The sequence below is a fragment of the Protopterus annectens genome, chromosome 1.part1 (assembly GCF_019279795.1).
Source record: "Protopterus annectens isolate FY-2018-M chromosome 1.part1, PAN1.0, whole genome shotgun sequence".
Classification (NCBI taxonomy): Eukaryota; Metazoa; Chordata; order Ceratodontiformes; family Protopteridae; genus Protopterus; species Protopterus annectens.
In genome coordinates, this window is record NC_056726.1 from 350,520,188 (window position 1) to 350,535,187 (window position 15,000).

General features: G+C 43.5%; 1 protein-coding gene across 1 annotated transcript in view; it reads left to right on the forward strand.

Moving 5' to 3' along the window:
* The window catches only part of EMC1 (ER membrane protein complex subunit 1), a 1,424,536-nt gene that overhangs the window by 447,260 nt on the left and 962,276 nt on the right, over positions 1-15,000 (forward strand). Inside the window, exon 13 of the mRNA XM_044087063.1 lies at positions 14,930-15,000. This exon is cut by the window's right edge and continues 26 nt beyond it. Coding sequence (XP_043942998.1) covers positions 14,930-15,000 — 71 coding nt within the window. The remainder of the gene's footprint in view (positions 1-14,929) is intronic.

Genomic DNA, 15,000 nt, shown 5'->3' on the forward strand with positions numbered 1-15,000 from the left:
TACTGCCTTCCTTGTTTAGGCCCAGACCACGACGTAGCAGCTTGTCTAGCCTGTGCTTCCTTCAACCGACGGACACTTAGGCGTCGGTCGGAGTTTGCAGAGGAGTTTTTCTGCCCCGCTTTTGCTTACAACATGCCGTCTGAGACTCCGACTTCACAATTAGCCAAAAAACGTAAGGAAAAGGACCGACACTCGCGGTCCGCGGTTTCGGCCGAAACCACGGTTAAGCCAACCGCGAGTGTCTTGGTTTCGGCTGAAACAGAGTCCACAGTTCTTCCTTCGGCCGAAAGCATGCCTCCTACAGCCGAGGCCTCACTCAGCATGGCTGAATCTGCTACTGAATTTCCACCTGTAGTTGCAGGTTCTCAGGATTTATCAGATACTATTCCTTTAGACATATCTACTCCTGCACGTGGAGCTGCTAGGCCCCCTGCATCTATGTCTATCAAGGCTTTTTCTAGGGCTAAAGCAGATAAATCTTCTAAGGCCTTGCCTACTAAAACCCCCTCACACAGGCCTACCTCTAGTTCACAAATGCTCAGCCTGGCAGAGGATCTCATTTCTTTGATCAGGGGATCCCAACCTCACCCTGACAAAGCCTCTCATCCCCCTCCAGAGAAGAGGCCTAGAGCAGAGCCCCCTGAGCCAGTTTCAACAGATTACTCCTCGGATGATTCAGAAACTTCAAATCCTCCAGAAGGCCCTTATTCTTCATATGAGGACTCTGATGCAGAAGATTCCATTCCTTCTGCTTCTCCTCCTGAGGAATTTTCTTTTGGGGAAACCTTGCATGCTATGAGAGATCAATTTCAATGGCAGGGCCAGGATTTTTCAGATTCAAGGAAACGGCTAAGGACCTTTTTACATTTGCCACAGCATAGGCCTTTAGCCATTCCTCCAGTACTTACAGTTGTAGATGATGCATTTAATGATGCTTGTACTGCCCCTGACTCTCTTCCCCCGGCCCCTGCTAAGCCCGACAGATACTACAGGGTCCCGGACACATACTTTCACTTGTATAAGGCTCCTATTGCAGATCCTGAAACTATTTCACAGGGCCCCAAAGCTGTAGCAACTGCCTCTGCCAAAAACCCCCTCCCCTCTGAAAGGGAATCTAGAGCATTAGAGAGATGGGGTAAAAAAGTTTATACTTCTGCTACTCTTTCGGCTAGGGCCTTAAACTGTCAATTCCACATGATTCAGTATCAGGAATTTTTGTTAGATCAGCTAAATAAAAAAACTGTCTTCTTCTGAACCTATAGACCGTAAGTCCCTTCAGGATTTGGTACATAACACTCAGCAGGTCAGTAACCATTCCTTAAAATGCGGCTATGATGCACTGGAGGCTTCCTTTAGATCAGCTATGACTGGCACAGTGATCAGAAGGCATGCATGGTTAAAAGAGCAATCATTACCAGACCATGTGAAATCCAAGCTCCTAGATGCTCCCATGGAGAAACAAAGTTTGTTTGGCTCCCCTGCACAACAAGTGTTAAAGAAGGTGGAAGAAAAAGCAAAATCTGTCCAAACAGTCAAGGATTTCTTACAGGTCCAGCCTCCGAGGTTTAGTAGAAATTGGCCCTCCAAGAATTGGTCCTTTCCAGACACCTCCAGAACACAGAGAGGTAGAAATAGGCGCTCAAGAGGAAGAGGTCAATCCAGAGGTACCTACAGGGGACGTCAGTGGCAGCCTAACAACCAAAGAAGTACTGCCACAGATCCAGCTACTACCACTACCACAGGACAGTCACAATGACTTGGCTCTGATACCGCCTACCAGGGAACAACTGGAAGCACCCTTAGGTGGAAAGCTAGCCTTATTTTCAGTAAACTGGCATTGCATTACAGGAGACAAATGGATTTTACAGACAATAGACAAAGGCTACAGGTTCCACTTCCATACTCTACCAAGAAAGAGAGGAATGCCAAACCTACCACCAAACCAAAAAACAAACGCTCTAGGACAAATCAATCACTTACTAAGGATGAGAGCTATAGAAAAAGTACCGTCTGTGGAACAAGGACAAGGATTTTACTCCAGACTTTTCCTGGTACCAAGAAAAGAAAACCAATGGAGGCCTATTCTCGACCTGTCCGCTCTGAACACATATCTCATTGTTCCAAAATTCAAAATGCTGACCCTACAGCAACTTCTTCCCATGCTGGGCAAGGAGTCTTGACTGGTGACTCTAGATCTCAAGGAGGCATACCTGCACGTCCCTATATGACCAGATTGCAGAAGATACCTCAGATTTCTTGCAGGATCAGAGCATTATCAATTCTCAGCATTGCCCTTTGGCTTATCTACTGCGCCCAGAGTATTCACGAAATGCCTGGCATCAGTAATTGCTCATTGCAGGCTTCAGGGAATTCAAATTTATCCATACCTGGACGACTGCCTGATACAAGCGGACAACAAGGTCAAATTAACAAAAGATTTGGAAAGGGTTATTCACCTACTACAAGCCCTCGGATACACAGTCAGCTTAAAAAAGTCAAGGCTGGTACCATCCCAAAGGATAACATTCTTGGGTGCAGAACTGGACACATCAAATCAAATGGCATTCCTCACAGCAGAAAAACAAAAGCAACTACCACTCTATTTCATGGCATTAACAACGCAGAACCAGCTTACAGCAAGAAAAGTCCTGCAAGCCCTGGGTTACATGGCATCCTGCATAATATTGATTCCACATGCCAGACTACATATGAGGAAGTTGCAGTGGTACCTAAGGAATTTATGGTCTCAGCACAAGCACAGCCTAGAAACCCAAATTCCAATAATTCCATGCCTGAAGCAAGAATTCATGTGGTGGGCTCAGGCCTGTCAGTTGAACAGAGAGCTGCCTTTCCACAAGCCTCACCCAAGCCAGACTATCACCACAGACGCCTCAGACCTCGGATGGGGGGGCACACATGATGGACAAGTGTATACAGGGCCTATGGACACAAGACCAGCTGAATCTACACATAAATCAAAAGGAGATGCTGGCAGTGAAGCAGGCAATTCAGACATTCAGACCATTTCTGCAACAGGGTCATTTGCTGATAAGGACGGACAACACCACAGTCATGTGGTACATCAACAAACAAGGAGGCACACACTCATATCCTCTATGCCGGATGGCAATGGACCTGTGGAATGTGGCCCTGAACCTCAACATTCAGCTCCAGGCCATATTTGTGCCAGGAAAAGAAAATATATTAGCAGACACCTTAAGCAGAACTACCACGGATGCCCACGAATGGATGCTGCATCCAAACATCTTCAAATCCGTAACACAGAAATGGGGGCTGCCAGAAATAGACCTGTCCGCATCCCCACACAACCACCAATTGAGGAAATTCTGCACAAGGACATACCACCCTCTTGCTTAGAAGGTGGACTCCCTATCCTTCATTTGGGAAAAACTGTCAGCATATGCATTCCCACCTCTTCCTTTGATGCACAAAGTGTTACTGAAGATCAAAGAAGATCACCCAAGGATCATCCTGATAGCTCCAGACTGGCCGAGGCAGCATTGGTACCCACTACTGAGAAGTATGTCTCGGGCAAATGCATGGCCTCTGCCTCTAGTTCCTTTACTACTAACACAGAACAACTTCAAGATCCTACATCCAAACTTGAAAACTCTGCAGCTAGCTGCTTGGAATATTACATAAAACAAAATAACCCAGTTTTATCTCAGAGGGTTAAAGACATTATCCTGGAGGCTCGCAGACCCTCCACAAGGAAAACTTATTCAGCCAAATGGAAAAGATACCTCAGTTGGAGTACAGCAAAAGGAGAAAATGTATCATTAGCAAACATAGCTAACATCATGGAATATTTAGCAGAGCTTTTCCACAATGACCTGTCTTACTCCTCCATTAAGATTCATGCATCAGCAATTTCAGCAGAATACAACATGGATCCTCCAGTCTTCTCTCATCCTCTACTCAGGCAGTTTCTGAGAGGAATTAAAAATGTAAAGCCTCCAAGGAAGCCACTTTTACCTACATGGGATCTTAACTTTGTGCTGGAGAAATTAACACTTCCCCCTTTTGAACCAGCAGCAACAGCAGAATTACAGTTCTTATCTTGGAAAACTGCTTTCCTGCTTGCAATCACTTCAGCAAGAAGGGTTTCTGAATTACAGGCTTTAATGGCAGTACAGCCCTTCCTTCTATTCCATCAGGATAGAGTGTCCTTGAGAACTAACCCTACTTTTATGCCAAAGGTGGTCTCCAGGGTATCATTGAACCAAGCAATCCACCTACCAACATTCTTCCCCAACCCACAGAACAGGGGGGAAAGACTACTACATACCTTGGATGTGCACAGGCAATTACGCTACTATCTGGACAGAACCAAGAACAATAGAAAAACTGACCAGCTTCTGGTAGCATATGCAACAGGAATGGAAGGAAAAGCAATTTCAAAACAGACAATCTCAAAATGGATAGGAAATTGCATTAGATTTTGTTACTCTTTTCATGGAAAGGCAACTCCAGAAAACATCAGACCTCACTCCACAAGGGCTACAGCCACTACTACAGCTTTCTTACGAGGAGTGGCTACCAAAGACATTTTAGAGGCTGCTACTTGGAGCTCCGTGCATACATTTGCCAAGCATTGTAATCTACCTTTATATTCCAGATCCCGGGCAGGTTTTGCAACTGCTGTTTTGCAAGGGATCTTAACTACACCATAATCATCTTACTGCCTCCTCCCCCAGTTTGGCTATGGTATTCTACCCATATGTTAGGACTGCAGATGCATCCTTGAAGGACATAGTACAGTTTTGTACCTACCATAAATGTAGATGTCCGAGAGGTATGCATCTGCAGTCAGGATTACCCACCCTCCTTCCCCTCTGTGGTACTCCTAGGGTAATTGCCCATCTTTTAGCTAGCTGGGGGAATCTATTATGGTGTATTTGTTTGTATATATGTATATACTTGTTTATTTGTGTTTGCTCTTTTATGTTTGGAATCATTGGCATTTATCCAAATTTAGCCTTCCAAGAGGGCACCTGGCATCTGGGGCAAGAAACACTGAGGAAAATGGCGTCTGCTGATGCCTTTATACCCAGTTGACAGCAGCTATGACGTCGGGTGAAGTGTGACATCAGCCGAGGCCAGACCCAGACTTTGGAATCCGGCCGACCGAAGGGCTGCCTGAGGCAGGACAACCCATATGTTAGGACTGCAGATGCATACCTCTCGGACATCTACATTTATGGTAGGTACAAAACTGTACTTTCTTTCTTATGCCTTTTCTCTTTGCCTATACTCTGTTACCAGTCTCTGATGTGGAGGGCAGTCTCTAACCTTCATTCCAAACAGTAACCATTTGAAATGTTGGGACCTGCGAGAACAAGTCCCAAAATACTGATAATAAATGGGCGAAAGGTTGGACTTACATATACCAAGTCCAAGAATCCATTTCTCAGAATATTCCCTTTTCTGCAGGGTAAGGTAACCATGGAGTTGGTACATGTAAGCTTGGGGAGTGTGGGGGGTTTGTAGGAGGTGCTTGTATCCCCCCTCCCAGCCAAAAGATTGCCTTTTCTCCTGTGTTTTCGGTCTTTTTTTCATCCAAACTGCTGTTTAACATTATCTTACTGTTACCTTTCTCTTTGGAGTTACCTGCTTCCTTTTTCTTGGTTCCTCTCTTAATTTTATTCAGTAAATCCCAGTCCTCTCTTGCCTGTATTCCACACCCCAACTTGTAGAAATCCCTACATGTAAAATTTTCAATCTGTATTCCTATGGCTTAATTTTTGGAATACTTTCTGCTATTTTAAGAGTATAATAATCTGTATGGTTGTTGCTGTACTCAAAGATTTTTATCCGAAGTTCTCCTTTGTCTTTATCTCTCAAATGCCCCTCCCCCGTTTCATCCTTTCCCATTTTGAGTTATAACCTTGTGTATGATCATTGGATGAGGAAGTTTCTAAGGCCATGTTGTCTTTCCCTCTGCATCCACATCTATTGAACCTTTCTTGGCAAACTGTTGCGTGATTCTCGTAAGGCTAATTCTGCTAATAATGAGTCCAAATGAAATGAGATAAAGTAAGGGAGTTCCTCGTATGTACACAGAACATGCACACATATATTTGTATTTGTATATAAAATGTGCACACATATACCTGTATATGTGAGTGCACTGGAAACTAAACTACTCATCATAGATGTCGGTAACACTGACACAAAATGATCAAAACATTTTTAAACTAAACTTTGCATGCTCAAAAACTGAAGAGTAAGACAAACTATGAGAAAAAGGAAAAATAAAGTCATCTGGATGGTGTAGGCAGACCAGGATGGGTGCACCGGGTGTTGTGAAGGGGTTGTTGTGGAGCCCTTTTTCCTAGGGCATCAGTTGACCAAAGGCCGGCAATGAGTACAGCTGGTTTATTTATTTATTTTTATTTATTTTACATTTGTTAACCGGGCTAGTCCAGCTAGATACATGTCCATTTTCAGTGGAGGCCCGAGGAGAAAAGCTCCGTTACACTACTAAAATAATACTTTACAAATACTTTAAAAAAAAATCAAGTCAGATACAAAGATATGATAGAATAAACATTCAATTTCAGCCTGCTACATTGAGTATGAGATTTAAAATACTTTGTTAGCTTGGGCAGAAGATAAGGCAAACATTTACATACACAATTGCACTGCAAGAATAGTTGAAGCATAACTTATTGTTATGAAGGGAAATGGCACTCAGCTTGGAGAGGAGATATTTAAATTGCAAGAGAAGGAAGTAAGAACAAGGATGGGTGGTGGAGAAAGCAGATAATATGGGAAAAAAGAAAAGAAAAGGTTAGTCAGGGTTATGGCAAGAGCATAGCCAGTGGTTGGAAAGGAAGAGTTTCAGGTTGGTTTTGAATAGTGGGAGAGATGTAAGGCATGTAAGGTCATTTGGTAGTTGGTTCCAAATTTTACCCACTGAGTTGGAGAATAAGGAATTACCTGCTAAGTTATTAGATAAAGAAGTTTGGATCAGAATTTTGTTGGATGAGCGTAAATTCCTCAGATTGTTATATGGCATAATGAGGGTGGAGAGCATTGGAGTATTGTCAGGGTGGTAAAGGGCTTTGTGGGCAATAGTGAGTTGATTGAATGATATTAGGTGAGGTAGCTCTAGCCAGCCTAGTTTTTTTAGGTTTTGACAGTGAAGAGTCCTATATGGAGAGTCTGTGGCAAATCTGGCAGTACTGTTATAGGCTGTAGATAGTTTGTTAAGATTGTACTTAGAGAGTTTAGTATAGATGGGGGAGGCATATAATAGGGTAGAGATTAAGTGGGTTCTAGCTATAGTAGTTCTGGCTTCAGGAGTTAGGAAAGATTTGATTCTATACAGAGAACCTAGTTTTCTATTGGTAGATTTAATTGTAGCGTTTATATGGTTGTCAAATTTTAGTTGATTGTCGATTGTAATACCTAAGAGTTTGGCTGTATGGTCAGGAGAGATAAGGGTACCGTTACTGGATGTAAGTACGAAGCTAAAGGAGGGAGACATATGAGTAGGTGTAAAAAGTAGGAGTTTGGTTTTCTTAGGGTTGAGAAGGAGGCAATGGTTAGAGAACCAGTGCTCAATGGTTGTGAAGGTTTTTTGTGTGAGTGAGTTAAGTTCAGATTGTGTTGGGGCAGAGCAAATGACGGTGGTGTCATCTGCGTATTGAATGCAAGTTGACAGAGGAGTGGCTAGATGAAGGTCATTAATAAATATGGAAAACAGTAGAGGACCTAGGATAGACCCCTGGGGAACACCTATAGAGGTGGGGAGGAGGTCTGAGAGATGGTTATGCCAGAGAACAGCCTGTTTTCGGTTGTCCAGGTAGGATGTGAACCAGTTTATTGCAGGATTGTCAAGAGAGAGAGCTTTTAAGCGATGGAGGAGCAGATGATGATTGACCATGTCAAATGCTTTGGACAGGTCAACAAAGAATGCTGAAGAAAGAAGATTTTTGTTGCGGTTAGTGTTGATTGAGTCGATGAAGGATAGTAAGGCTGTGGTAGTACTATGGAATGGCCGAAAACCATGTTGACAGTTAGCTAGGAGATTATGGTCTAATAAGTGATTTAGTACCTGCTTGTGGATACATTTCTCCATTATTTTTGCAAGGGGAGATAGCAATGCTATGGGGCGGAAGTTGGAATATTCCAAAGAGTCACCACCTTTAAAGAGAGGGATAATATGTGAAATTTTCCAGATAGAGGGAACCACACCTTCTTTTAAAGTCCTATTAATAAGTATGCAGATGGGGTAGGCAATGGCTTTTGCACTTATTTGAAGGTATTCAGCAGGTAGTTTGTCAGCTGAGGGGGTGGACGGTTTTAATTTCTGTAGCAAGGATGAGATATAAGAGGTAGGTATTGATTTGAGTTGGAAAGTGGGTGGGGTAGGGGTGGAGGATGGTAGTTTGGAGATATCAGGGCTTTGTTGGTTTGCTAGCTTAAGTATAGCCGAGGTAAAGAAAGTGTTAAAGGCATTGGCAGTTTGTAATGGGCAGTCAGGGGTAGAGCCTAGTGGATTTGGTGTAGTGACTTTGCCAGGGGAGGTTAGCATATTAATAGCAGTCCAAAATTTTTGAGGTTGATGAAGGGATGATTGTTGTAGTTTAGTATAAAAATTATTTTTGTCTTGTAGGATAGCTTTTTTTGTGATGTTTCTTTGTTGTCTGTATGCTAGCTGGTCAGTTATATTTTTAGTGGTTCGCCATTTCGCCCAGATTTTATTTCTACTGTGGATAAGTTTCCTAGTATCGTTAGTGAGCCATTGGGCTGTTTTAGATTTAATCCTTCTAGTACGCATTGGGGCATGGTGTTCAAGTATGGTCAGAAAAGTATTATTAAAGTGACTAACAGCTTCATCTATAGGGAGAGAACTAAGAGGTGTCCAGTTTATTTTCCTAAGTTCATTTTGAAACAGATTGGCGTCAAAGAATTTTTTGCAACGAGATGTTCTGACTGAGGTAGGGATGGTAAAAGTTGATTTATGCCTGATAATATATGTAAGTAAGTGGTCGCTAAGGTCATCTGGGAGAGTACCTGTTGTGTATTTTTGGTGTGGACTATTTGTTAATATCCAGTCAAGTATGCTTTCCTTATTGTTAAGTTTGTTAATTCTTGTAGGTGAGTTAATGGTTTGAGAGAAGCCATATAGGTTTATAAGGGTGGAAGGATTGGTTTGCTTGCATAAGTTCCAGTCAATGTTAACGTCTCCTAGGAGTATTGTTTCTTGGGGGAGATTAAGGGAAAGCCAGTTTAGTAGGTCTTCTAATATAGTAGGGTTTTTCCCTGGGGGAAGATATGTACAGACAATGTAAATTGTTTTATGATGGTTTAGCTGCAGTTTTGAAATAATTATATCAGTATTATTGTCTGATGGTAGATTATATGTAGTTTTACTAAGTAGCAGTCCGCTTTTATAGAGAATTGCAGCCCCACCACCTTTTTTTTTTAAGCGATCTTGCCTGAGGATGTTATAGCCCGGGGGGGTAATTTCATTATCTTTTATAGAGGGTTTGAGCCATGTTTCTGTTAGGCAGAGGATGTCAAACTGTTGAACATCTAGAAGAGCATGAATTAGTGGTATTTTATTACAGATGCTACATATGTTAAGATGGGCAATTGAGAGTGATGTGGGGATTTAGTGGACTGTGTTGGCTTAGTTTGGAAAGGGTGGTATTTAGTGGACGGTGGGGATGAGTTTGGGCCGGGATTGGGGTGAATGTCGCCATCTAATAATGAGTGTATTAATATAGGGTTGAAATATTTAGGGGTTTTGCAGTAGTAGTTGGAGTATTTTCTGATGATATGGTTTGGGTATTTAAAGTGAGAGAGACGGTGATATTTGGCTTGAAGGTAGGAGGTATTGTAGATTGCATAGAGATAACCTACAGACAGAGTTAGGGGTGTTATTTGGGTCTGTTTGTGAGGGATTGTAGGAGAAAGAGGAAGGGGTTGTTCATAGGAGGTTAAGAGATAGTTAGCTGTAAGAGTAGTTAGGAGAGTTAGGAGTAGTAAAGGTAGGTGTTGTGAAGGCATGCTTAAAAAGACTGTGATGAGTTATGAATGCAGGATTAAGGGAGTGTGGCTTTAAGAATAGGTAGGCAAGGGGGAGGAGTGTGGCTTTAAGAATGGGTAGGCAGGGGGGAGGAGTTATAGTAGAGGGGAGTGGAATAATAACAGGGTGTGGTAATAGGAAGAGGTGTGATTGGTTGGGAGGAGGAAGGGGAGTGACTATGAGGGTATAAATGTAGAGGTGCTAGGGGCGGGTGGGATTTGGGGGCAGAGTAGGGGAGCGGAGTGAGCCTGAAGGGCGAACGGAGCGGGAAGACACAAGAGAGTGGTATAGCAGTGTGAAAGAAAAACAATCTGTAAGGTGAGGAAGCAGCGGGTGGGTATGTAAAAGGTAAGAGTTAAGTATGAAGTTAATTTAACCTCTGAAAATAGACAGGTTTGTAGAGATACAGTGCAGTAGAAGGGTTTGGCAGGGTTTGATTTTCTATTAACTGCTTTTTAGGCAGCCAACAGAATTAAATTAATAAGGCCTTACTCTGTAGGCTATTCATATCTTGTGCTCCAGCTAATTTTCTTAGTTATAGCTAGTTGTTCCCCCACTAATTTTGGCAGGAGTACTCTGTAGAGACTTCATTTTTTAAATCTGCCAACTCTTTACACTGACAGAAAAATATGTTCTCAGTTGTTTCTTTTTTTCCCCATTTCACCTCCAGCATTTGTTACCTACCTGAAGAAAAATTATTTGAAGTCTGCTTAGGGTATAAAAATAGCAATGCAAACACCTGCAATCAGAAGTCCTAAAATGTCTTCATTTTGTTGCATACTTGGGAGCAGTATGCATGTCTTTCTGTTGTTCGCTTGTAAATTACTTTTCCAGTCTCCCTTCCCAATCTTTTCTAACCTCGTCTGGTTGACTGTTATAGTTATCCTGTGGTAGTTTGTATATTCTACTAATTATTCCCTTTTTAACAGCAGCTTCTGTTCTAGAGTTGATTTACAAAACTTCCCCAGAGGATGTTTCAGTTAGGACTTCCCTGTCTCTTTTTCTTTGCTTGTACTTTAATATTAGTCATTGATAGGGAAGGCAGTCTCAGATTTCTTTTTGGCCTCACCCTACTCTATTACATTTCCATCTCTACTTATTTGCTCCTAATAATGTGGTTCCTTTGCAAGTCTTCTCCAGTAAACTCCATCCCTCTGTTGCTTTTTTTCTGTACCCCTGCTCGCAGTCATCCTTTTTGGCAAAATCTCCTTTCTCCATTCATGTGTTTGCTTAGCAACAGTGGAATAAAATGTTAAGGATGTCTAAATGAGCAACAAAATCAAGAAGGTCCCATACTCTATGGTGAGAATGTCTGTTCAGAATTTTTTTACACCCAGAATAGGCTTTCTAAAATGTTAAGCTTTATTGCTGGTGATAAAATAAACAAGAAAGAGGTACATAGGAAGACCTTTTCTTTTGGAGATGTAAAGCATTAAGTATGTGTAGGGCAGTTCCACAGTCTGTTCTGCAGCAGGTAACCAGAACTGATTTAGTACTGACAAAAGATCTGTACTTCATGCTGTATCAATAGATCAAACGTTAGAAAATCAAATGTGGGTTCTGATGTTGCTGGTGGAAAAAGCAACAACCAAGCAATGGCCAAACTTCTCTTACCACAGAAAATTGTATCAACTAATGAACTCGCTTAGGCAAAATGAAGTGAGAAAGAAAGTGGATCGGTGGGGCAGGAAGTGGACCCCCACTAGTGTTATCATATCAAAAGCTTAGAATACCTCCCCATAGTGAGGTACGTACATACTTATCTGTCACACAGACTGGATCTAAACCTTAAGAACGGTGAGGGGCAAAAATATGTTTTACTACTATGATCTAGTTTGCCAGAAGGATGAGATTATAATACCTTAGGAATGGTTGCTACAAGAGTCGCACCTACTCTTCACTGTTACCAACCTGTACAGGGAAATACTTGTCAAAAGATAGAAAAACAAAAGTGATAAAAAGTAGCTTCACTACACTGAAAAATTAAAAAAAATTAGAAAAGACTGTACAGCTTATACCTTTTTGACTAAACATAGTTCTAAAAATAAGTAAACACAGTATGTGCAACTGCACAGATCATGACTTGCTTGCTACCTTTTGTTGTTTACAGTAATGTTTACATGAGATGGACATTGTATGATGTTTAGACAGGTTACTTTCAGTATGCAAAAATGTGGATCTGAAGTAGGGACTTCATTTGTTAGCAACCTTTGGGTCTTGGATCCGACTTCGGATCCGAGCCAGCAACTTATTTTACAGCTTATGGATCCGAGCTCCTAGCTCCTCCCCTTACCCATAATCCCCTGCCAACCCTGATTGACCGCAGATCTAGTTTGCCGCTCTTAGAAGAGACAGCTGGATTTTAGAGCTCCTGGCGACGTATCAGATAAGTCGACAAAAACTTGTCAAAGTAGAACACTTTTTGATTTAATTGAACTGTGTGTGTGGTTTAGGATCCCTTTTCGTTAATTTTTTAATTTTTAGTGTAATTCCTCCCCTCGCTGGTTCGTAGAGTGTGTGTGTTGCTTGTGTTTTTGGGGCCTGGTGTGTTTGTGTAGTTTACTTTTTTTTTTCCTAATGTCGGAGGCCCCAAAACCCATTTTTTCTAATTGCACCGAGTGTGGCCATAAGCTTTCACCGGTGGATGGCCGCACTCAGTGTGTTCAGTGCCTTGGGGTTGAACACCTGTCCTCTGGGTGTTCCATTTGTGCAGCGTTCAACCCCAGGGCACTGAAAGAGCGGAGGTCGAAGCTGGTTCTGGCGGGACTTTTGCCCCCGGATCCGGCTTCGGCCTCCGGTACTCCCGTGGCTCCTCCCCAGTCCTCAGTGGTAGCCACTCCTGCCCCCTTCCCCCAGCCGGGACTCAAACTCCCACTAAGACGCCGGAGGAAAGGGAGACCAGGAGGGAGAAAAGGAGGGAGAAGCACCACAAGCGGCGGGCCGAGGCCTCCGCTTCAGGCCCCCCCCAGCTAAGTGGGCTTCTTCCTCCATGGCTTCCAGGTCCCCTCCTCCTCGGATCCGATCCCCTTGCTTTTCCCCGGGACCCGAGGAGGAGGAGACCCGATCTCCATCGAGGTCATCGAGGCGGCATTCCCAGCCTGCCTCAGTGGCCTCGTCGAGATCTACTTAGTCTTTCTGATGCAGACTTGGACCGGATGATGAGAAGGTTCATCCAGGCCCAGCTGCAGATGGGAGTGCTCTTGCCCTTGGGGAGCTCGACACCTTTTTTTGCCCCGATAACTCCTTCTCCGACCCGCTTCCCGGGTTCGGAGCGCTCGGAGCCGGGCAGCTTTGGAGCCGGGGATGAGTCGGCGCCGACAGTACTGGGTACTTCGGATCCGACCCTGCCCTCGAGTCTGTCAGGTCCTTTGTCAGATCCGACCTCTCGGAGCCGTGGGCCGAGCTTCGGATCCGAGGGATTCAGTGTGCCTTCGGCTCCTTCCAGGTTGGAGCACACGGGTCCTTCGAATCCGATGGTCTCGGCGCCGGTTTCGATCCCTTCATCGGATCCGAGTGGGAGTCTGCTTTCGGACCCCAGGGAGAGCGGCTCCCCCTCAGCCTTCGATGCAGTGGAGAGGGCTCTGTTGAGAGCATCCGGACCCCCGGTCCTTGCATCGGCTCCACCCTGCACTCCCTCTCTGCTGGGTCAGGCTTCCATCACCCGGCCACAGGGACAGCCTGCTTCGATGTCCCAGGTTGTTCCACTGGAACAGGATATTGCTGGTGAGACCTCCTCTGACAGTCCCCCCGAGGAAGTGCCTCGCGAGCATAAGTGTAAGAGGAGACACGTGGACTCCCCCGAGTCCTTAACAGAGGACACGGACTTGGATGAAGGGGAAGGCTCCCCAAGGTTGTCACCCCCCCCCGGGAATGTCTCCTTTGGAGACATCATGGAAATGCTCAGGATCAGGGGGGGGGTCTGCCCCCAAGGCTTTCTCCGATGAGTCAGTGTTCCTGGAGGCATTTGAATCAGGCCTGTCTACCTTTTGGGTGTCCCCTCTGGCTGACCCTCTGGTGGACCTTATCACCACCAGGGCATGGAAGGAGCCGGACACTGTGGAGCCAGCCCCCAAATGCCCGGATAGAATTTTGAGTCCCCCTGCATACCGGTAGGACCTTCCAACTGTAGCTTCACTACACTGAAAAATTAAAAAAACAAGAAAAGACTGTACAGCTTACACCTTTTTGACTAAACATAGTGCTAAAAATAAGTAAAGCACAGTATGTGCAACTGCACAGATCATAATTTGCTTGCTACCTTTTGTTGTTTGCAGTAATGTTTACATGAGATGGACATTGTATGATATTTAGACATGTTACTTTCAGTACGCAGAAATGTGGTTATTGCATACTGTGGCAAATGCAATGTGTATGTCCTCAAAGTATCATTTTGTTCAACTGACATTACTTATCTCAATAAAGAGAAGAAAGTTGAAAAAAATAGGTAACTTGCTTCCAGCTTTTCTTGTTGTATTTACATATAACCAACAACATTGCACAGACTACCACTTCATTTGCCAGGGGATCAGGGTCTGCTTACAAACTATAGTTTGTTGAGGGCAAATAGTAGGGCAAAAGGAAGTTAATTTATTCTAAAAATGGTCTATTCACAGGCTGAAGGGGAGAAGTACAATTTCCTGGTATTCACACTAGCTTGTTTTTTCAGTGATAGCAAGACATTACATCAGTTGAAGAAGCTACTGTTTTTTCATTTTAAGTGAAATGTCTCCGTTGCAGTAGCAGAAACCATAAAGAAAAATAAAACTGATTTAACCGACAGAATGCAGTTTGTGATTTGAAATGAGTACTATAATGTTAGTATTTAATAATATTTTTAAGTAATGTTCATTTATTCTGTTTATACAGATGTATGTCCAAGCATTTCTGAAGAAGGATGACTCTGTAGGATACAGAGCTTTAGTGCAAACAACGGATCA